Source organism: Rhineura floridana, chromosome 1 (assembly GCF_030035675.1).
Source record: "Rhineura floridana isolate rRhiFlo1 chromosome 1, rRhiFlo1.hap2, whole genome shotgun sequence".
NCBI lineage: Eukaryota > Metazoa > Chordata > Lepidosauria > Squamata > Rhineuridae > Rhineura > Rhineura floridana.
Window position 1 is genome coordinate 148,813,059 of NC_084480.1, and position 23,984 is coordinate 148,837,042.

Below are 23,984 nucleotides of genomic sequence, written 5' to 3' on the forward strand. Positions count from 1 at the left end.
TGAAGGAGCGCCTCCAGCATCACCAATTATGCCGCCCGACAAGATCAGCCACGCAGGGCCTTCTCTCAAACCCACCAACAAAAGCAGCTAGGTTGGTGGGGACTAGAGAGAGGGCTTTTTCGGTGGCGGCCCCCACTCTCTGGAATTCCCTCCCGTTCGATCTTTGGCATGCCCCTTCCCTGGATACCTTCCGCCGAGCCTTAAAAACGTGGCTGTTTGGACAGGCCTTTGGGACCGCCGGGATGGGCTAATTACATACTGAATGCCCGTTGTTGTGTACTGCATATGTTGTTATTTTTGTTACTGCTGATTATATTGTATTTTATTGTAATTATTGTATTTTATTGTATTTTATTGAAATTTAATATGTACGTCGCCTAGAGTGGCTTCGGCCAGATAGGCGACCTAAAAATTAAATTTACATTTACATTTACATTAATCTGGACCGGCCCTTTGAAATTGAATGACAGACAATCTCTTGTTTTCTCCCATGGCGGGCAGTGGAGACTCTAATAGAGTTTGGGAGAAGGAGGCATGAGCAGGAGATTTGGTGGGTACACTGGGCAGAAGGAAAGCCCTTTCAAAACCTTAATGGCAGGAGATAGTGGGAGTAACCAGCGGCGCCCTTCCTTAGTATGCACTGTTATATGTGACAGCCCAGACGTTTATTCTGCTTGCACTTGGTGTGTGTCCATTAACTTTGCCCTTTTGCACATCCACAAACCTGTGCATGCGTGGCAATTTTAAAAAAAGATGCATGTTTCACAGAAAAGGGGTGGACTTAGGGGAGTGGCCAATGCTAAAGCGATTCAGACAAAAGAAAAAGTCCACATGTATGAATGTTTGAAAATCAGATTTTCATAATATAAATCTGACCACAAACATGAATGGATCTCGAGGCTACCAACTCAATACGAAAAATACAGATTTAGCGGATAGGTATGGATGGGCGCTAAGCATCATGTATATTTGAAGCTGTTCCCGGTCCTATTTAAATAGCCGCGTCCACATGGCATCCCCCTCAAACAGTTCCTATCCCACTGGTTTTCCAATGTAAACCTGGCTTTCCCTGATCCAGGGATAATCCAATACGTTTGGAAAAATGTGACTCCAAACTGCTCTAATAAAGACAGCAAACACAGTGCCTCAGTTTTTTCCTGGGGTGGATCAAACATCCATTTTTGCTACTCCTCCTTTCTGTTCCCCCTACATGGCCTTAGCACCCAGTTTAAATGGGTCCCAGGCTATGGTCTGAGGGCACATGAGGCCAGTGCCCTGCTGAAGATAAGCAGGGTCAGATCTGGTCAGTGCCTGGATGGGAAACCGCCTGGAAACTATATGTAAGCCGCCTTGGGTTTGTATCATGAAAAGGCGGAGTATAAATGTAATAAATAAATAATAAGTTTTCTGCAATACTAGAAATCTTTTTTTAAAAACCATCAGGATTTATCCAGCTCTCCCAGATTCATCCCACCCCCACCCACCCCGTTGATTTCACTGTATATGACTGTATTGATTTCTCCCATGTCCAACTTCCTGTTTTGGAATGAGGAATGCCTGTTACTTTGGATTAAACATAAAGTGTGTGCACTCATGTTTGTACTGAATAGGGAATTCCTGGGTGTGTGCTATTGAGCCACTACTGGGTGGACACAATTTTGGAAAATGGGGTGCACACTGCTCAGCACATTCCTGTGTGCGTGTCCCATTTGTGCAAAATTAACACCTTTGAGTCAACAAATCAGAAGTTGGGGACAAGACATAAGAACGTAAGAACACTCTCCCCTCCTGAGGCTTCCGGCAACTGGTTTTCAGAAGCATGCTGCCTCTGACTAGGGTGGCAGAGCACAGCCATCATGGCTAGTAGCCATTGATAGCCCTGTCCTCCATGAATTTGTCTAATCTTCTTTTAAAGCCATCCAAGCTGGTGGCCATTACTGCATCTTGTGGGAGCAAATTCCATAGTTTAACTATGCACTGAGTAAAGAAGTACTTCCTTTTGTCTGTCCTGAATCTTCCAACATTCAGCTTTTTTGAATGTCCACGAGTTCTAGTATTATGAGAGAGGGAGAAGAACTTTTGTCTATCCACTTTCTCAATGCCATGCATAATTTTATACACTTCTATCATGTCTCCTCTGACCTGCCTTTTCTCTAAACTAAAAAGCCCCAAATGCTGCAGCCTTTCCTCGTAAGGGAGTCGCTCCATCCCCTTGATCATTCTGGTTGCCCTCCTCTGAACCTTTTCCAACTCTATAATATCCTTTTTGAGATGAGGCGACCAGAACTGTACACAGTATTCCAAATGTGGCCGCACCATAGATTTATACAACGGCATTATGATATCGGCTGTTTTATTTTCAATACCTTTCCTAATTATCGCTAGCATGGAATTTGCCTTTTTCACAGCTGCCGCACACTGGGTCGACATTTTCATCGTGCTGTCCACTACAACCCCAAGGTCTCTCTCCTGGTTGGTCACCGCCAGTTCAGACCCCATGAGCGTATATGTGAAATTAAGATTTTTTGCTCCAATATGCATAATTTTACACTTGTTTATATTGAATTGCATTTGCCATTTTCCTGCCCATTCACTCAGTTTGGAGAGGTCTTTTTGGAGCTCTTCGCAATCCCTTTTTGTTCTAACAACCTTGAACAATTTAGTGTCATCAGCAAACTTGGCCATTTCACTGCTCACTCCTAATTCTAGGTCATTAATGAACAAGTTGAAAAGTACAGGTCCCAATACCAATCCTTGAGGGACTCCACTTTCTACAGCCCTCCATTGGGAGAACTGTCCGTTGATTCCTACTCTCTGCTTTCTGCTTCTTAACCAATTCCTTATCCACAAGAGGACCTCTCCTCTTATTCCATGACTGCTAAGCTTCCTCAGAAGTCTTTGGTGAGGTACCTTGTCAAATGCTTTTTGAAAGTCTAAGTACACTATGTCCACTGGATCACCCCTATCTATCTAAGACAAAAGGGAACATCTACTGGTACGGAAAGGAACAAGGGGATTTGGTCTTCAGCTTCAACTGTGCATGTATGTGGACTAATGAGATCAAATTTGAATGGAGAAATGTAGATTCCAAGCAAGATCCAGCTCAAATATGTGGACAAGCTCAAAACTGTACAAAATGTCAACGTCTGACAATCAGGTGTATCTTCTGACCCATTTCCAGAGCCCAGTACATTAAGAAAGCAGCAAAGATCTTTCAAGTCTAGTCTGTCAGATAACAAGAAGGCAGCACTCACAGTTCTGCATTTGGTGCTCTTTTTAATATAATATAATTCAACTGAGTATGTGTTAGAAGGAATATGTAACTTATTCCTACTCTTGCTTTGTAAAATCAGGGCCACTTTTAACATGCAAATGAAGCTATGCAAATTCTGTAACAGCAGCAATGACGGTTTGTTCCAAGAATATGTTCGCTATCAGAGTCAGGAAAGTGCTCTTGTCTTCCTGTTGCACACAATACATGTGTTTTTCTGTTATGGTTCAGTGGTGGCAAACAAGGTTCTTGTGGCACTTTCTGTGGCACCTCCCCAAATCCAAAACCTCCCTCCAGAAAAAAAACTTACTGCAAAATTCATTATAGATCATGGCCACCTATTGGAGAGTGCTTGTGGTATCCATGACAATGAAACCACCTCTCACCATGCAGCCCTTTGGAACAGTTTTTAAAGGGCTGTTGTTTTGTGCTTTTAGGGTTGGTAAAGGGTGTGCATGTACCACTTTTATCATGAGTACTCATGTAGTCTTCAAAGAAAACATGATTACCTCCTTCCCCTGCAACTATGTGCCACCATTTCAAAAGCCTTGTTTTATGTGTTCTCACGTTTTCAAAACAGGTGGCCAACCTGTGGCATAGTTGCCACATGAGGCCAGATATCTGAGGTCTGTGTCATGAGTGGACAGAAACAGAAGGTATACAGTGCGGGCTGTGGCCTAGAGGCCTCTCAGAGCAGCGTGTTGCTGTCTGACTTTCTGGTCAAAAGGCTCAGGAGGCAAAACCATTCTATGCAGGGATGACGGGTACTTGGCTTGTGACATCGCTATCAGAAATATTGGCCACTGCTGTCTCAAAAGGATGTGCAGTTGTTCAGTTATACACTACTGTTGCAGGATTGAGGATAGTGCCACTGTCCCATCATTCTGTACCAATGACAGCTTGTCCAAGCCTTGAGAAGGCAAAATGTACCAGATCTTCTGATCACTGGGATTTTGGAAGTCTCTAAAACAAATTGGATTTCATGTAGGTGGTGTTTTCTGTGCCAGTATCCCCCTTACTAATTAACATGGGGCACAATTCACTAGGGAAGTTCTCCCGCACATGCTCTATTGCAATGAAAAGAATTGAGCATGAAGACTACCATTCACTTCAGTGAGGCTGGTGTAGGAGGAGAATTTTTATCCCCATTGGCCTCATCCAATAGGTGGCACAGGGTCATTTCCAAAAGAAATTAAGCAGATATAAAGAAAGATGACAGAAAAGCATTTAAAAACAAATCCAGCTGTAAAGCTTCCGGTTACTGCTGTCGGCTTCTCATGAAGATAGAAAAAAGCAGGCAATGTAAAGCAACTTGCAATGATATGGACCTTCACTCCAAGCTTCCCTCTCTTGCATTAGCCCAAAAGGCTGACGAAAATGTCAGGAGAGTCAATTGGCACCTGGAGAGACAGATGCATCTATTCTTCTGGTTTTTCAGGCCGGCTCATGACCTCTGCGATCCAATCCACATAATTGGACACCTTAGTGTAAACACCATAGGTGCCACATTTTGGTCCCCAAGAAACCAGGCCAGCAACATAGTAGCGTCTCTGGTCATGGGGATATTGGACAGCAAATGCCCCACCACTGTCTCCCTCACAGCTGTCCTTCCCGTTACTCCCACCACAAATCATGTTGTCTGTGAAATGATAGGTCAAAGAATCTGCAGGGGGATCTGGCCTCACGCTTCGGCACGAGTCCATGCTTACCACAGGGATCTGGGCTTGCCTAAGCACTTTCGCTGCCTCAGTTATATTTGTTCTGCCCCAGCCAGATATGTAGCCCAGGATCCCCTCTGGAAGAACATATTCTGAGGATGCACCAGGCAAGCAGATGGGTGAGATGGTGGGACCCATCTTCAAGGGTTCCTTCAACTTCACTAGAGCAATGTCATTGTCAAAGTTTGTCCGGGGCCCTCTTGGCATCTCGGTCCATTTGGGATGAATGACTGTGGTATGCACAACCAGTGGTACAGCGCCCTGCATGGCTATTCGGCCCACCTTGAGCTGCCCAGCATAAATGGTTGGGTTCTGGTATCCCTCCAGGACGTGAGCTGCAGTAAGAATCCAGCGGTCCGAAATAAGAGCCCCACCAGCTCGTGGATGCTCAAAATAGATTTGCCAGGGGAAGTTTCCTTCTTTAGCAGGCTTGCCTCCAAAAATCTTCCCTGTCCCTTCAATGGGGCGAGAGGGAACACCACAAACTAGTGCGAGAAAAGAAGGACAAAAGAAAAAATGAGTATGCAAGCAGTAGAAAGACAAGATTCCTGCAGATGAAATAATCCAAAATTATTTGTATTCACTGATGTGGGAGAAAGTAAGACAAGTGTAGTCTGAAATAACTTTAGAGTAGGAGTTCCAACTGAATCCAGTTTTATTGTGTGCGTGTGCACATGTGGGTTTGTGTACTTTGCCCAGAAAGATTTAGTAGGTACTATTGAGAATGAAGCCTGTTACATACATATCTGGGATGTATTTATTTACTCTTACTTTATTTAAAAGACTTCTCTATTGCTTTTCAGGATGATTGCTTCACAAAGTGGCTTACAATCAAGAAAACACTTTAAAAACAATAAATAAAATACAACCATAACAATCTCATTACATTCAAGATAAATAAAAATAGACTAAGACTAGCATTACTACTACTGTAATATATAACATAATTAAAAATTCAGGATTGTGTCTCTTTGCTATACTCAGGGATAGATGGGGAGCCTGTGTGGCCCTCCAGATGTTAAGAACATAAGGAGAGCCTGCTGGATCAGGCCAGTGGCCCATCTAGTCCAGCATCCTGTTCTCACAGTGGCCAACCAGGTGCCTGGGGGAAGCCCGCAAGCAGGACCCGAGTGCAAGAACACTCTCCCCTCCCGAGGCTTCTGGCAACTGGTTTTCAGAAGTATGCTGCCTCTGACTAGGGTGGCAGAGCACAGCCATCACGGCTAGTAGTTCATGTTACTGAACAGCTCCCAACATCCTTGACCATTGGTCATGCTCTCTGGGGCTCATGCAAGATAGGAGTCAAACAGCATCTGGAGAGCCACAGATTTCCCCCCCCCACACACACACAATACTGGAGTATCATGCTAAAGAGAGAACTTTTTTAGATATATGATGTTAACCCAGGTATAGGCAGAGCTTGGAAAAGTTACTTTTTTGAACTACGACTCCCATCAGCCCAATCCAGTGGCCATGCTGGCTGGGGCTGATGGGAGTTGTAGTTCAAAAAAGTAACTTTTCCAAGCTCTGGGTATAGGTATAGCTAACCAATTGGATTAGTTGTGGGTGCTGGGTGGGGTGAGGCGTTTAGATCTTCAGAACCTACAGGAGCCCTATCACTCCTGTATGCAGCAGCCTTGGAGTACATGGCGGACAGGCAAAGGCCAGGTGCAAAATTATCTGGAACTGTCTGCAGGTTCTGTTTCTGTGCCCCTCCTTCAATAGTACTGTGGTCTCCACCGTTCTCTGTGTCCCACCATTCCAAACCTCAAGATGGTCACGCCAGGCTCATAGCTGGAGGGTCATCAAGGGAGGGCCACCCCGCTAAAGTTATTCTACCCCACCTACTGCTTTTGGTCTCCCTTCCCCTGAACTTTAAGGCTGGCTACAGGCCTGGGTCCCGCTCAACATCATAACCAGCAAGAACGGACTCATGGAACGTGAAACATTGTTACTTCCTGCAGGGTTGGTGCTTTGGTGAAGCATCTAAGGAGGAGGCTTTATTTCAGATTGGTTTAAATAAATCAGATGCAGAGCTTGGCAAATCACTGACTGATTTTAAGCCATCTTGAATTATTGAGGCAATTTAAGGATATTTCCCGGCAAGGGAAATTAGAATTTTAAAATATTGGTTGGATCTTCTGTAAACTAGACAATGAAGTAGATCTTATTTTATAATGGCAACTTGATCACAATATCCACATTTAGAGAGAGTTATGCATTATACCTGGGACACAAACTGGAAGTTCTGTTTTTTCTTCTTCATCTACCCATCTCCCACTGGCTGAACACCTATAAAGTCCTTTGGAAAGAAAGAAATAGAGCAATAGTCAGTTGTTTGTTTTTAATCCACACTGCAAACCCAAACACAGGTCAAAAGACAGATTGGCTGTTTGGCCAATTTCTAGTGGGCCTTGTAGTGCCAGCTGGTTCAGGGGATTCCTGTCAAGAATGCTGATTCTTGTTCTGACTCAGCAAAGCACTTCTATTGTCCTTAAGTACTAGTGAATAGTCAGGATCACTTAACACAGATTAGCTCTGTCTTAACTGATCAGATCCTCAATATTAGCTCTTGCTTGTGTGTGTGCGTGTGTTACTTGACCAAAAAGAATAGAATAACTACTCGAAAGGCAGTTCAATAATCAAAGCCTCTCTCATTTGTTAGTTATTGCAACAGAGATGCCGTTTAATCCAAGAGTGTTGGCCACAAGAGAAAACATCTGGATCTACAGACTTGACACCTTACCATCACATGGCCTCAGCCTGGAAGATAATACCAGACATCGCTCAGCTACAGCAAATGCAACACTTCTGAATATTACTTCTTCAGTGATCTGGAACTGCTTCCAGACTGTTACTATTTCGTGGGAGGGATTCAACTGCATGCCAGAAATTTAAGTCTGAAGAATAAAGGTTGATCAAAGCTCTCTGGTACAATAAATCCACTGTTTAAAAAATAGACTTTTTGTGGTAAATGTTGCAGAAATGCATTTAAAAGTGTGGGATTGATTGATGGGTAGGCATATGTACAAACAAATCAAAGATGCATGCTCATTAAATAGGGGGTGTCATATAACTTCCCAGCAAACAAATCAGAATAAATGGGTGCCTTCTGGGAGGAAGGGCGGGATATAAATTTAAGTAACTACCTATTGTTGTTAATAATATTAATATTAAATCGTATAACCTCTGTGCAAGCAATCAGGATCTGAATGCTCAATAAACAGGTTGTCTGGAGGAGCCAGGTAACTAATACCTTGGCTACAGCACCTTTTGCAATGTTCACATTAACATTGCTGCCTCTTTGTTCATCTGTCTCAGGGGTAGGGAATCTCTGGCCTATGGGCCAATTATGGCCTTTTAGGGGGTCCCATTTGGGCTCTGGGGCAATTTCCCACAAACCACACCCACCCACCAGCTGACATCACTAGTGTTGTCAGCTGATGGCCAGGAGGGCAGGGTTTATTTCTGCATTGGCTGTGCAATCCTGTTCCCAGCAGGAACAAGATTGCGCAGCCAAGGCAGCAGGATTTAATCGCTGCTCATCAGCTGAGCAGAGATTAAAGCCCTGTTGAAAAGCACCCTGTGAAGCAGCTTGCGTGCACAAACTACTTCAAAAAAGGCTTTTGCAAAGGCTTTGAGACAACTCCTGCACTCCCATTTGCTCAACAGGGGAGCAGGGCCGTCTTAAAGTGTTTTCCAAGTCTCCCCGCACTTTCCTTTTAAGTCTCTGACTTGGAAAAGGCTTTTGAAAGTCTCTTCCCTCCCTCTTAAGTCCCCGATCATGCAGTGTCATAATGTCATGAAATGTCAAAGCATTAAGGATTTTGACAGGAGGCCACCCCCACCCACCTGTCAAATTTAGTCAGTGAGGCAGGTCCTGATAAGGATCTGGTCTATGGAGCCAAAAAGATTCCCACCACTGATTCATCTGTCTGTGTCTCTTTCTCACACATATAGAGTATGTTTTCACTTTGCTTTGGGAGAATTCATTGCAGAGTTTAGAACTCATTAAATTCTACACTGACTCTGTCAATAAAAAGAAGGCAACCACTTGTGGTGGTATTACTTTTACAAAAACAAAGTGAGTGAAAACTTACTAACAGATTCACAAAGATATTGGAATGGTGTATAAATGAAACACTCTTTAGCTGAGCCTCTCACAACACTGCAGTCTCTAATTCTATTCCTGAGAAGGCAATCGTCATAAATGATGCTCTTTTCAAGCCTTGAATCAGATGCCACTTAGATCATTTTTGTGCCCGCTTAAAACTTTTAAGTTTTAAGCCTATCCAGACACATAGATGTTGATCTGTTTTTAATCTTTTTAGTTAGTAGCTGTTTTAATTATTTTTGAAAAGTTTTTAATTACTTGTTTTTAAATGTTTTATTGATAATGTTAATGTTTTTTGAAAACTGCTTAGAGGTCTCTACATTCAAGAGGCATATACATTTTGTTAAATAAAATAAAATGTATAAAAATCTAGGAAGGATGGGACACACCATTACCTTTGCCCTTCAGTGTATAATAGGGCTCCTCACATGTATAGCGGATAGTGGCTTGATATGCAGTGTTCTCAAATCCTGATAGGTAAGTGACTTTCCCATTTTCAAGGTGATCAGGCACACCACAATCTACAGCTGCAAGGAAAAGAAGAAAAGATGGGGGTTACAGTAGAATCCTCACCCTGGTCAACCTGTATTCAGTCAGGACTGACCATACCTTTCCATTTCTCCTTCCTGTATGTTGCAACCCTTGTTCCAAAGTCATCCATCCCTATTTCCATCCCCTTCTGGGACCAGCTGTCTAGATTTGTCTATGAGCTGTCTATGATGAGAGACTGAAAGAACTGGACATGTTTAGCCTGGAGAAGAGAAGACTGAGGGGAGATATGATAGCACTCTTCAAGTACATGAAAGGTTGTCACATAGAGGAGAGCCGGGATCTCTTCTCAATCGTCCCAGAGTGCAGGACACGGAATAATGGGCTCAAGTTGCAGGAAGCCAGATTTCGAATGGACATCAGAAAAAACCTCCTAACTGTTAGAGCCATACGACAATGGAACCAATTACCTAGAGAGGTAGTGGGCTCTCCGACACTGGAGACATTCAAGAGGCAGCTGGACAGCCATCTGTCAGGAATGCTTTGATTTGGATTCCTGCATTGAGCAGGGGGTTGGACTTGATGGCCTTATAGGCCCCTTCCAACTCTACTGTTCTATGATTCTGTGATTTGGAATAGCATTAATGCTCTCTTCACAGAAACTCCCATTTATTAAATCAGGCGGACAATGGTTTTTAAGCTTTATTGTAGTGGGGACCACTATTGTGGTCTACTTATTCTTTGTGGACAACCACATTTTCTTACCTTACAGGCACCACAAATGAAAATCCTCATCCTGTGCGGCTATGATCCAGCTTAGCTATGAAGAGGATCATACACGCAGCTGGGCATTTATTTGCTATTACTTACACTGATGAAAAAGTGACCTGCTTTTCAGTTTAAATTTAGAAGTAAGCAGTGGGTTGCCTCTTCAGCAACTGGTCAAAAGTTCAAAAAACCCTCCTGCTTCTCAAGTATTTCTCTCTATGGTACTCGATGTGGTCTTCAGACCAACTGAAGGTGCATCAGGGCCACTAGTGGATCATATGCCACCAATATAGGAAGTCAGCACTTACGGACACATCTGAAGTTAGAGTTGCTCCACTTGCCGTTGCTTTTACAGACAGAGTGGAAGGACGTGAGGCTGCCTTTTGGCTGAAGGAAAACAGAATTCAGAGATACTGGAGTTAATTAACTGATGGAGAAATGCGTCCCGCCACACGGACACAAATCCTCTCTCCCTTGTTGCACTAGGAGAATCTTGGGCACTCAGCTCTTGTACATGGTGAAGATGCAAACAAGTGACTTAAGGAGGTGGAGCATTACAGCAAGCAAGGCTATGTATACCTGTATTTCCTCACATTTGTTTCTTGTTTTCCTCGCCTCCCCCATTGCTCCCCCCCTTGTTTATTCTGGCTTCCCCTTGCTTTATCCACTTTGTCTCCCCCACTGATGACAGCTAGGATTGTAAGCTCCTGGCAGGCAGGAGTCTGTACGTTCCCACCTCCTTATGTTTTCTATTATTTGGACTATTTCTATACCACTTAATATATAAAAAGATCTCTAAACGGTGTACAGAAAAGTAAAACTACAAGTATTATAAAAAAAATGCACAATAAAACCATAATACAACTAATGCATACATAATACAAATTATTAATAAATACTGACACAAATTCCTTCACACTTCCCTACTCTGCCTTTACATTTATACCTTTCTATCTATATTTGCCTATGTTTCTCTATAAAGCACTAAGGAAACAGTGAGACCACTACATTCGTCACTGTCATAATTCAGAATAGCATTGGGTGACTGTCTTTCGGCCCCCTGGCAGTTGTGCTGTGGAGTGCCGCAGGGTACCATCTTGTCCCCCATGCTGTTTAACATCTATATGAAGCCCTTGGGAGCAGTCATCAGGAGATTTGGGGTGAGCTGTCAGCAATATGCTGACAACACCCAGCTCTATTTCTCTGTAACATCTGAATTGGGAGAGGCCGTGCAAGCCCTGGACCACTGCCTGGACTCGGTGGTGGGATGGAAGAGGGCCAATAAACTGAGTCTGAATCCTAGCAAGATGGAGGCGCTGTGGGTTGGTGGTTCCCGAGTTTGGATAATTGGTCAGTTGCCTGCTTTGGATGGGGTTGTACTCCCTCTGAAAGAGCAGGTCCGTAGTCTGGGGGTGCTCATGGACCCATCTTTGTCGCTAGAGACCCAGGTGACCTCAGTGGCCAGGACTGCCTTTTACCAGCTCTGGCTGGTGAGACAGCTGCGGCCGTTTCTGGACCGGAATAGCCTGACCACTGTTGTCCACACACTGGTAACCTCCAGGCTGGATTACTGTAATGCGCTCTATGTGGGGCTGCCCTTGAGGTTGGTCCGGAAGCTGCAGCTGGTGCAAAATGCAGCAGCGCGACTGCTCACTGGGGCAGGGTATCGCCAACATGTCACTCCGCTGCTGAAAGAATTGCACTGGCTGCCCATTTGCTATCGGGCCAAGTTCAAGGTTCTAGTTTTGGTGTACAAAGCCCTATACAGCTTGGGACCAGGATATCTGAAAGACCGTCTTACCCCTTATATACCCAGTCGATCACTGGGCTCTGCAGGTGAGGGCCTCCTGCAGATACCATCTTATCAGGAGGTTTGTTCTGTGCAATATAGGAAATGGACCTTTAGTGTGGCGGCACCTACCCTGTGGAATTTCCTCCCTTTGAATATTAGGCAGGCGCAATCTCTGTTATCTTTTTGGCGCCTTTTGAAAACTTTCCTCTTCCGACAAGCTTTTAAGTTGAGACCTATTCCAGTCTGCGTCTGTGTTAGAATTGCTTTTAATATGTCTCTTAATAATATGTTTTTAACCTTTTTTAAAAGATGTTTTTAAAGTGTATTTTTAATGTTTTTGTTTTGTTTTAGTGTATTTTAAGGTCTTTTTATGATGTTTTAAAGTGTTTTTAGTGTTTCTGTTTGCCGCCCTGGGCTCCTGCTGGGAGGAATGGTGGGGTATAAATAAATAAATAAATAAATAAATAAATAAGAGTTGGTGCAGAAACTGGGAGGACAAACAGGAGCAGTAGAACAGGAATTTCAGGATTCAGCTGGAGCATCTAATGTTTTTGGGGTCTGAAGTGCCTCCCTAAACCAGTGCATAGCCAGTTGTCTTGATCCATGCCCATCATGCAGATTGGTGATGGCTCAAGCAAAGGGGAGATCAGTCGTCCCAGGGAGGGAGGGTGGGGAGGTTAAGTCAATAGCTCTGTAGATCAGTCACTGGCTGAGTGCTCTCTGTACTGCTAACATTGCTAGCTACAGAAGTAAACTACAGGAGACTGAAATGGCATCCTATAATAATCCTGGCCCGGGAAATCAGGTGACACAGGAGGGCCAATCTAGTGCTACCAGCAAGCATAAAGGCTCATTCTGGGCAACTTGTCACTGAGGAAAGCAACCTGGTCTTTGTTCTGTGAGGCAAGCCACTGGATAGTCCCATCTTGCATCTAGGTAGCTGACCACTTGGCCAACCAATCTGCCTGCAGCTTGCTGTTCAGGATATCTGTCTGTCCTCTGATCTGAACACCTGACACCACCACAGACATCAAGTGTTGTTGAGATGAGGACGAGTGCACAGCACATATAGGTGTATGATGCACAGCAATGTACTTTAATGCTAACAGGATTCTCAGAGCCTTTACTTGGCAAGTATGGACTTACCATTACAATCTCATAGCCTTCTACACAAGTCACCTTCACAGAATCCTTAAAGACATAACGCTCTCGCACAGGTTCCATATCAGAGTTTGGAATAACAGTATCTTGACAGGGCATTGCTTTGCAAATAGAAAAAGGACATAAGTAATCAGTCGCTGAAACACCTCACATACATACGTTTCGCGTGCACACACTCCCTCTCATTTTCTGTTGACAGTGATCATGGCCAAGTCCACTAACAGTCATGTATTAATTTATTGTGATATTCTCTTAGGGTTACTGAGCCTCTTTTACCCTCACCTGCATCATCAAGGGGACAGAGTGGAGGCTGGGGCCTATTAGGACTGGCAGGGCAGAAGGCAAGGGGAGCCAGAGCTATGGACAGGCAGAGCCATCTAATTTTAGCTATTTCCCCATCCTCCGCCCTACCGAGTTCTAATAAAGGCAATACTGAGACTGAGGAAGAGATCAGAAGATTTCTCAGATTCCCTTGGACTTTACCTCTGCCCTGCTTCCAGATCTGGTGGGACTGAATCTGAGCCAGGGAGCCAGTTATTAACCAGCCCACATTAGCCAGCCTCAGATGTTCCACCAGCAGCACTCCAGATTTCCTAGCCTCTCTGCCTCTCCACCCCGTCCCGGCCCCACTATCCATTCTCAATTTGGGTGCATAGCAAAACGCTGTGGTAGACTTTGAACCAAAGCTGCACCTTTGTTTAGTAGTGACTGGTGAGGTGGCATGGATGGGGATCCATTGCTCTCACAGAGTCCGAAAATGGGAGAGGGGGAGTCACTGCTGCCGCTGACCGAGAGGGGGAAGTGTGGGGAGCTCAGGACAGTGCCTCAGAAGCATTGGATTGGCTCAGCCCCACAGCGCCAAGCTACCTGCGCCTTGCCCCTCCCCCCCGTCAGCAGCAGCAACCTGCCATGTTCAGAAGCCAGAAGAACAATGGAGTCCTACCTGCACTGCCTCACCGACTGCTACTGCCTTTGCTACCTGCAAGCATGTATCTTGAGTCCATGTGGTATAGTGGTTAGAGTGCTAGACTAGGATCTGGGAGACCAGGGTTTGAATCCCCACTCAGCCACTCACTGCCTTTCAGCCTAACATACCTCAAAGGTTTGTTGTGGGGATTAAATTAGGAGAACAACCATAAATGCCACCTTGAGCTCCTTGGAGAAAAAGTAGAATATAAATAAATATATAAATCTCCAAAGAACTACCCATTTCTCTGTCCCGGAGTGCTCACATGAGTACCCCAGATGTTTTTTTCTCATGGGATATCTACTCACAATCCCCAAAGTAGCGGATTTTCCAGCCTCTGCCTTGCATTGATTGGTCTGTTTGGAAGACAATGTCAAGGATATTGCTTGTAGTCTTGATTTCTGGAGGCCCAGTGAAAGTGCTGCCACAGTAGGGACCATATTGCTGCCCCCCTGCTGAGAACTGCCAGAATAGATTGGGAAAATTGTAGAGGAAAACAAAGAGGCATGTATCAGTAAATACATCTAAATACATATAATGGGAAATACATCCAAGATCTGGAGTGGAAGAGGAGGAGGAGAAGGCCTGTGTGAAGCAGGCCTAGAGCGGAAATTTGGTGGCTAAGGGATTAAGGATACACTTGAGGGGCCATCCTACAGCAGTGCAAAGTAACAAAATCCCAAATTCAAACACATTAGTAAATAAGGTTTAAGAGTGTGCAAAACGTTTGTCAACCGTCTCAGCGATTGACACTCATTGGAAGGAACATGTTGCACTGTGCGCAATTGTGTTGCTTAATTTCGTTTAAAAGCAGCACCACAGCAGCAGAGAGTAACAGCAGATGTTGAAATGCAAGTGTGCCAGCGTGTGCATGCGTTTGCCTAAGAAAGCAGGCTTTTACCCTGCATCAGCATCACTGAGACTGGAGACTTAGTAAAATAAGAAAAGCTACTTTATTTATAGAAATACATAGCAGATAGAAAGGCATACCTAGTTCTAACTAACTAGCTAAATTGGAGGCATAATGCCCAGGTGTGGGAGTTAGCCCCATGCTTGGAGAGAGCAGAGACAAAGGGATGTCTCCTCTCTCCCGGACAGCCAGAGAACAAAGGAATGGAAAGGGCAGGAGGAGAAGGGGCAGGTAAGCTTCCCTAAAGACATCACAGTCTAGCGACAGAAGTCAGTCAGAGCATCACAGGTAAAGGTAAACAAGCCTGTCCATCTGGAGGACCCTAGCTCTATCTTTCTTCTGGAGCTTAAACAAAAGAACAAAACAGGAGTTGCTGATTCCAACAGAACACTGGAGATTTATTTCTTATTGAGAAACTGAACAGAAAACATTGCCTATGTTCTTCCCCCATCTCCTTGTTTCCTATAGGAGGCCTACAGAAATTTACTGAAAGTGGTTGAAATATCCATGGAGACCGAAGCCAGGCACATGAGCCATAGTTGTGGTGTGGAGAATCTCTAGGGGTCAGGTAAGGAGAAAGAGGAGCGGAAGGCTGGAAATGCCTGAAGAGCGTGGGAGGAGCAAGATCACTAGGGCAGCAGATTCTTTCACACCTGAGGCTTAAATCAGTCTGCAATGCCCATGTTGGCTGGAAACCACCACTTGGGCTGTCTGGTTACTGTGTATGTATTTTGTCTATACTATGTGTTGCCTATAATATCACCTGATAGTCAAGGATTTGACAGAACTACCTTAATGTCTCTATAACGGTTGTGGAAGTTCTCCTGAATGTGTGATTCACCTGCAGGGTGTGGGGTCTAAGGCCATAATCCTACAGAACATGTGTAAGACAAACAGATAATTTTTAATCTGTAGAGGTGAGTGAGAGTTTAGCAGGAATTAACTGAACTGGGACGCAGCCTTGCAGAAGTGAGGAGCTGCAACAGTGGCACTCTAGGAGCTGAGGCACAGCAAATGGGTTTTCTGCCAACTGAAGAAGCGCCTATTTGCTTCCACTATGCTCTGTTTGCTCTCGAGGAGAAGCTCAAAGGACATTTTTAGTGTCATGTATGAAAACAGAATATATGGAAGCAGATTTTCAAAAGGAACAGGAGGAAGGGAATGGGCGCTGCTTATGAACGGAAGAGGAATTTCTGACAGGTGGCCATTTATTCCAGCAAGCGTGTCAAGTCAAGTCCTAAGCATAAGGGAGTGCCCCCCGGCTACACATCTTGCATACAGTGTACCTATGCAGCCCTCTCTTCCCCATGTACTGGGGTTGTTTCCCCTTTACTTTATGAAGCTGGAGTGCCAACAACAGCCTAGTGCTTGGAAGGCAATCAGGAGCAAAGGACTGATGCTGTGCCATAACCAGGTCTCCTGTTCCTGCCCAAGTGTGCCACAAACCCCAGCTGCGAGTGCCACCGCTGGGACTCAGGTCTGCCACCTGGTTTCCAGAAATACATGGCTGAAATGTATTCAGAAGAGCCCCCTGCCCCTCTCTCTATCTAAGCCATCACCTACCGTTAAGGCATCACGGCAGTTTCCTTCCGAGTCAGCTGGCTCTATGTCGAAGTCCTTTCCCATGGTCAGGACCACACGGTATCCTGGCTCCAGGGCCACATGGTAATCGCAATGCGAGTTCTCAGGATACAGGCTGGGATAGTTGGGGCTGGTGATTTCCCCGGAGAGGTCAGTGAACACATTCCCAGAGCAGTTCACTAGGGTTTAGGGAAAAGCAGTAAGTTAGCAGGTGACTTTCTGCTGAAGCTGGTACTCTACGCTGTATCCTGCTTAAAGCTACCACCCAGCATCTTTTGCCCTATATGTTAAGGTCTTACTATTAGGCAGGCTAAAGTAGGCTGCTGTAGGTGTCTAATCCTGAGATAACAAGAAAGGGCAACTGTTTTTACTACTACCGTGATGTGTGTGCACATATTTATTTATTTATTATTTGATTGATATCCTGCCCTTCCTCCCAGCAGGAACCCAGGGCACACATGAATGCATGCCATTTGGAGTTTCTGTCTCAGAAACCAAAATGTCATGGGCTTCTCAGATAGCGAATGCCACAAATATTTCAGCCATCCTTCCTGATATCAGTTCCCTTGGTTAACTCTCACCAAACTCAAACCACAAGTAAAACGCCTTCCTTCTCTTATGATTCCGGTTCACTTTGGAATAAGCAAAAACAAGTTATAACGTTCATGTCGCACTCGCTGCATGATTTCATTTTTTAAAAAAATCATGCTTTTGTGCCCTTTCCTAACTTGTAAAGAAAGCGCGCTTTGCAAAAAATACCGATCTTCCTAAAACTCAGAAAAATAGAACGCTATTACTACCAATGAAACTTTAAACAGGATTGTGCATAATCCATATTTTTTAAAAGTGCAATTTTGCAAACAGACGATGCAGAATCCAAGAAAAACTGGATTCTGTGACCTATACAAATTATGCCTATTGAGCAAATGTGCACCGTTTCCCTTATTTTGCAAAGTTTTTCCTGTAATTTTGTTGTTGTTATTTTGCACAATTTGTTTGGTTTTGCTAGGCATGAAAGGGATAAGGACACTCAAGTCTTGCCTTCAGCTACTGAAAATCTTACTCAGCCACCCTTTTGGGTTCTGAGATTTCAGCACAAGTTCAAGCATATCATCACAGCCATAAGTTCTAGAAACTTGCTCTTTAAAATAAAATAATTAAAGCGCATGTTCTCAGAAAGTGGAATTCTTTCCCATTACCACATCATTTGCTTTTTTTGCACTCCCAGTGAAATGCACCATACACACAGTTTTTAACTTTTTGTTGTTGCTTGTGTTTTTTTCCCGTTCCACCAATCTGAAAACTTAAAATGTCAAGCTGCCAATGTTTCCCCATGATAATAAACTCAGGTTCTGGCTTAACGTGGTTTAGCACGAACAAGCGGTCTGTTGGTGCACATTGCTCAATTGCTCCCACTTTGCTCCTTCTCTGGGACAACTGGGAGAAACAAACCAGGAAGCCTTGGCTTCTTGTTACATTTGAACCAGGGAACATGGCTTGTTGATCCCTAACAAGCCACTTTTAGTAATTGGCTAGTGATCGTGGCTTGTTAGGGAGCAGCAAGTCACGATCCTTGCTCAGATATACCGTGAAGCCAAAGCTTTCTGGGTTTGTATCTCATGCATACTGCAATAAGATAGAAACTCTGGCTTATTATTATATATGAACACAGCCAATATTTCATTTCTTCTGCGTTTGGTTTGTCATTTTTTTAAAAAAAAAATCTGCTCTCCTGTTTTGTAATTTTAAAATTGTTAATAATAAAAGAATGTTTAAATAAGGAAAAAATATCAGGTACATTACTGCCAAGAGTTTGCATATGTGTATGGTTTCAATGGGCTTGGCAGAATTACACCAGAAATTCCATGCCTGCATACAGGATCTCTGTCCCACACTTGATCTCACCTAGTTGATCAACATAAGATTCAAGTGCTCAGATCTAAGTTCTGAATCTTGCATGGCATCTATCCAGGTTGCATCTTGCTGTTCCTTAGCCTGCCATATGACACATTATTTTATACATTCTTCAACTGCTTTTCTGTAAAAAGCCAAAAGCATTTTCAGATTCCTCCCATTACTTAGGAGGATCTTGGCTTCCGATGTTTGGGGCTACTTATCCAATTGTTTAATTATATTTCTTAATTATACAATGTTGGTTTCTTTTCCAGCTTCTTTCCCATGGATGTTCACATTTCCACAGCAGATGAGGGAAGTTCCTCCCATCTCAACAAGTATCAGCAGTGGGGATGAGGATTGTGTTGAGTGGAGCAGTATTGTCTGGCTCCTACCTCCACATGTCTTCTGATCCTCATGCAAGAAATATTCAGGTGGGCAAGAGCAAAAATAACCGCCAATATAGTTATTGCAGTAATGGCTGCAGGCTTCTTCCACAAAATCTGTGCACTCATCCACATCTGCAAGAAGAAATGAAGAGAGATGTGGATGAGAATCCCCATGGAATATCGGAAAAGAAGGAAAAGGCAAATGATGGGATGCAATAAACACTGTGCTGGTGAAAGAATGAGGAGGCCCTTCATTTGAGGTCCCAATTATTCCTACTTTGTTGCCCTTTGGTACCCAACTTCAGGTGAGCCTTGCCACTTCTCATAGGCTTCTGCTTGCCTTCCTCTCAGTGTTGGGACCCTGCCCTCAAGTCCTTAAAGGCATAGTGGTCTCTTATGGGATCCAGAACAGAGTTCGTAATAACCATCTGTGGACAGGAGATCGATATGAAGACATCAGCAATCAATCGCTTGATTCTTCCCTCCCCATCCCCCTGCACTTCCCATTTTCCAGTTCCCCATGAATTCCAAAGCACAAACAAACTCCGTCTTCTGCCTTTACCAGCCTGGCCTGTACTCCCATGGGAACCACATTGGTGTCTTCCTCAAACCCAGAGCCCTTCAAGAGAAGGAACTTCCACAAACTGTGGGACTCCCATACAGGCACATGTACCTCAATGTTGAACAGATCACCTCTGTTACCTGTCATCATATTAGCCCACCACAAACCCAATTACATTCAATCAAATAGGTATTTACTACAAAAGAGCAGTTGGATGGGATAAGGAACAGAACAGCCTTCTCAAATCTGGGGCCCTTCAGATGTTTTGGGCTAAAACTCCCAACTTTGGAGATTACCAGGATGGGTGCTGCTGCTAGTCTAGCCTGGACACCAGCCTGAAGCTTCTTGGCTTATGAACCTATAGCTTCTTTCATCAGTCTGTAATACCAGCCTTGCAGTTCTGCATCAAGATGAAAAACATCAAATTGTCGCCATCTCCAACTCAAAGATTTGGTTACTCCCTTCAGCCTCATAATTCCCTTTTATTCACTGGGGAACCTCTACTATGAAATCTCTCCTAATTGGTTTTGCCCGGTTTCTCCCTTTGCCAGGGTTGGCACCCGCACAGGTCCTCTCGGCAGGTGCATGTTAGACCATGGCTGTATTCTTCCTTTTCATAAGCTGACTTCTTGAACAATTTGATTCCTGAGGGAATGTTACCACATACAAGGGAGACAGGGTTAACCCTGGGTTGAGGGCTATAGGGCTGAGGGCCAGCCCCCAGCCCATTAAATCCTGGGCTGGGCTGGGTTGTGACTAGCTCTGCTTTCAAACAAGATCAGTTTGGTTGATAAGAGGTCATTCTGTCAGCACCAACTCTTCTTCTCTCCAGCCTTGCCTTGTCACTCAGGGTAGCTATTGAAGGAGAAGAGAGCCAGTGTGGTGTAGCGGTTAAGGTGTTGGACTACGACCCGGGAGACCAGGGTTCGAATCCCCACATAGCCATGAAGCTCACTGGGTGACCTTGGGCCAGTCACTACTTCTCAGCCTCATGAAAACCCTATTCATAGGGTCTCCATAAGTCGGAATCGACTTGAAGGCAGTACTACTACATTGAAGGAGGATTGCAGTCTTTTCTGCACCTACCCATCTGGGTATTTAAGACGACATGTGACAGTTCCTCAGGATAACCTGTACTTCTGGCCAACTCCTAGTTTTGCATCCTGGGCAATCTATGTACCAGATATGCATGCTAAAGGCATACATTCCGTTGGGTTTTTTTAAGGGGGGAATTATGAATGGGCAATCATTTAATTGTTGCTTATAGTTGCTTAAAAAATTACCATTACAGATGTACTTAATACACTGCTTTTGAGGAGATTTAATCTTGAATATATCAAAGAGGGGGGCCTTTGAACATTGCTGAGAATCTTGCCTGCCCATTCATTGCAATCGGAAATGGTGCCTCTTATAGCTTTGCCAAGGTACTGTTGGAAGGAATCGTGTGTCTACAAAGCATTTCATATGCTAAGAAGAGGCTCTCTTAAGAACAGGCAGCCCAAAGCTTACCCTCCGCAACATAATAGGCAGCAAAGCCAGTGAATCGCTCTTCATTGGAAAAGTCAGACTGAAAGGTAATGGTCAAGGTATTATAGGGGACGCGGAATTCCTCCAGGATACGTGACTCAGGAGCGCGGCTTTTCTTCCATCCACAGAGCTGGCCCTCAATGTGGTCACCAGACAGAACCTAAAAGGGACATACACACAAGAGAAGTATCTTGGTTTCCATTATGCAAATGTATTGTGCCTGGTTGTTGACATTATTCCTGGCTGGCATCATGCAGGCACACACACACATACTCAGTGTCACTCACGCACGCTCGCATGACAACTACATATTTCAGTTCTATACACTGTGCTCCCCAAAGTTTCTCAAAGCCTTTTTTCATCAGGTGAGTAGAGAAAGGGCATGCTGTTGCATAGCACAGGGCAGGGGAAACTTTACCATAAGACAGCACCAACATCTGGCATCCTTGGGCCATTGCCAGAGTGCCACTACTGGAAGGGGGGCACCACTGCATGTTACTTTAAAAAGAAAAACGAAGAAAACATACAACTGTACAACACTTTTTGCATTATTGTAATAACTTTTATTAGTAAAAAAACCTCTTTTTATTCATGTAGGAGTAAACAACAAACAGAAAACCATCACCACCTTATGGCACCAGCAGGAGCAGACTTCTGCACAGTCTGTGTAGCTTTTCACCCTCCTTCCCCACTTTATTGCCAGCAGCGGACATGATTGAGCCTTCCCCTCAGTGGCCCTCCAGCCACCATTTTGGTGCACTGTGGGGAAACATAGGAGCTGGAAGGTCACCAAGATGAGGACTCCATGTCAGCTGCCAAGTGGCAGAAGGTTTACAATAAAGAAAAAAGCAGGTGTTGTGTTAACAGATAGCTGGGATGTGGAAAGGCTTGTTGCAGCTGCCATGAAGTGTTTATATTATAATATTGAAAAATAAGTGTCTAGTGCCTTCCAGTCATCCTAGTGCCTTTGCAATGAAAGAGATATGGAAGAGGCTGAATGAAGGTCCATAGCTAGAGGTGATTTGTAAAAATGATCATAGATAGTCCATTGTCCATGGCAGGTGTAGCATATATACCATGGACAATGATGTTCAACTCCCTTAATAATTGTCAGCTAGCTCCAGGCTTTTGGACATCACCAGAGGAGTAGCATTTACATACTTTGCTACATCTCCTTCCCCTGTTGTATTCCTAGGCACCACATCACAGCTTTGCTGGTGAACCTCAGTCTACCACCGGCACCAGCAGGCATCCCCACTGTTCCCTTTTTAATGGCCCTAGCAGAGGGATGGGGCCCCTGTACCTTCACGGAGTCATACTGGCAGTTTTGAGATGGCTCTATATCCAGGTGGGTGAAGTAGAGATGGATGCCATAACCAGGAGGCACGCTGATCTCCCAGGATTCCTGAGCTTCATTGGGATATGCCTGAGGATAGTTTGGCGACAAGATCTCTCCATACAGGGAAGCTGCCTCAATATAGGCCAGAAGGAAGCAGGCGACAAAGCTCCTAGGGAGGAAAGAGGACAATTGGGAGTGGCGGCCAGTTCCACTCTCTGCCCCCATCTGCCAGTGCCCCAACGGCTGGAAGAATTAACTTGGTTCAGCACCCCCAAGTGGCTTAGAGCACCCTGGTTGCCTCTAGCAATCCAGGAAGTGGGAGTCTTGCAGGTAAAGTTGTATTCCTGAAAACAGGACTGAGGGAATTAGTGTAGTTCCTAGATGCTGTTCTCTCAGGGGCACCATCCACCCCTGTAGTGATCCTGTGGCAAAAGAGCAGTGTGAATGAAAAACATCTTTGGCAATTACTAGAGCAAAGTCGCAAGCTCATGCAGGGAGGGAGAGGCTTGTGTGCCTTGGCCTGCCACCCCTCTTTCTTCAAGTGGTCTTCCAGCAAAAGTAGTTGCTGGCCTTATTAGCTTTAAAAACGCATTTAAAAACTTACCACATCTGCAAAAGCTTCATCTCAGCTTCTTCCTCAAATCTATTGTGGTTAGACTTCAGATTTAGACAAAGGTACAGCACACTGATTAGTGGTTTCTTTGTCTTCCTCCCCTGGAGTAGGCCTGGGTGGTGGGCAGAGCAATGAAGTTAAAACCCAGCTCACAGAGAGTGGGGCCAGTAGGCTGTCAGTGCCTACACATTATTACTCACTTTTGCAAAGAAAACTAATTCCTGTAGCAGAGCATTGTGTAACATGATGCACACTTCTCCGCAAAGTGGCAATGGGTACATTAGCACAACAGACGGCAACAGGCAAGATACTGAGCCAAAGAGATAGATTCCACATAAAAGTTACCTGCAACTTTCTGCAAGACAACTATCCCTCCCTGCAAAAAAAACCCCCAGCCATGACAGCATTACCTTCCTTCCCAATCAGCTGACACCCATCAGGAAACATTTAATCCTCAAACCCTAATAATCAGCAATGCTCAATTCTTAAAAAAAAAGTTTTTGAGGGAGGTTTACCTTACGCTCCTTGTCTCTGCAGCGGTTTCTTTCTGTCTGTCTCTTCTGTTTCCCTCTTCACATCCTTCACCAGCACATATCCACATTTTGGAGCTGTCAATATCACTTAATTGCAGACCTCCATTGCCCTCTGCTGTTTGAAAGATGCATCTCCACCCTGCTATGCAAGTAGTCGAGAGAGTTCAAATAATCTAGTTGCACAATCCCCATTTTTGGCCAGGCCCAGGTCTGTGAGATGGTGACGGCTGAATCCTTCCAAACTGGGTATTTTTCGGGGAAGTCAGGTGACTTCTGCAAAGAGAATGTGTGAGGGAAATTCCAGTTTGATAAAAAGTTAAAACATTACGCAATCATAATGGAAGATTGCCTTTTACT

At 44.4% G+C, this 23,984-nt stretch overlaps 1 protein-coding gene across 1 annotated transcript; it reads right to left on the reverse strand.

The window, feature by feature from the left end:
- Positions 1-3,256: 3,256 nt before the first annotated feature.
- C1S (complement C1s) lies at positions 3,257-23,717 on the reverse strand. The gene is made up of 12 exons (XM_061636707.1): positions 23,610-23,717; positions 23,086-23,206; positions 22,446-22,650; positions 21,125-21,302; positions 19,060-19,185; positions 16,754-16,950; positions 14,589-14,742; positions 13,299-13,414; positions 10,669-10,747; positions 9,499-9,630; positions 7,217-7,291; positions 3,257-5,474 (listed from the first exon to the last, which is right to left on the reverse strand). The coding sequence occupies exons 2-12, from the start codon at positions 23,103-23,105 to the stop codon at positions 4,690-4,692; spliced, it is 2,067 nt and encodes a 688-aa protein (XP_061492691.1). The 5' UTR covers positions 23,106-23,206; positions 23,610-23,717; the 3' UTR covers positions 3,257-4,689.
- Between the last annotated feature and the right edge of the window lie 267 nt (positions 23,718-23,984).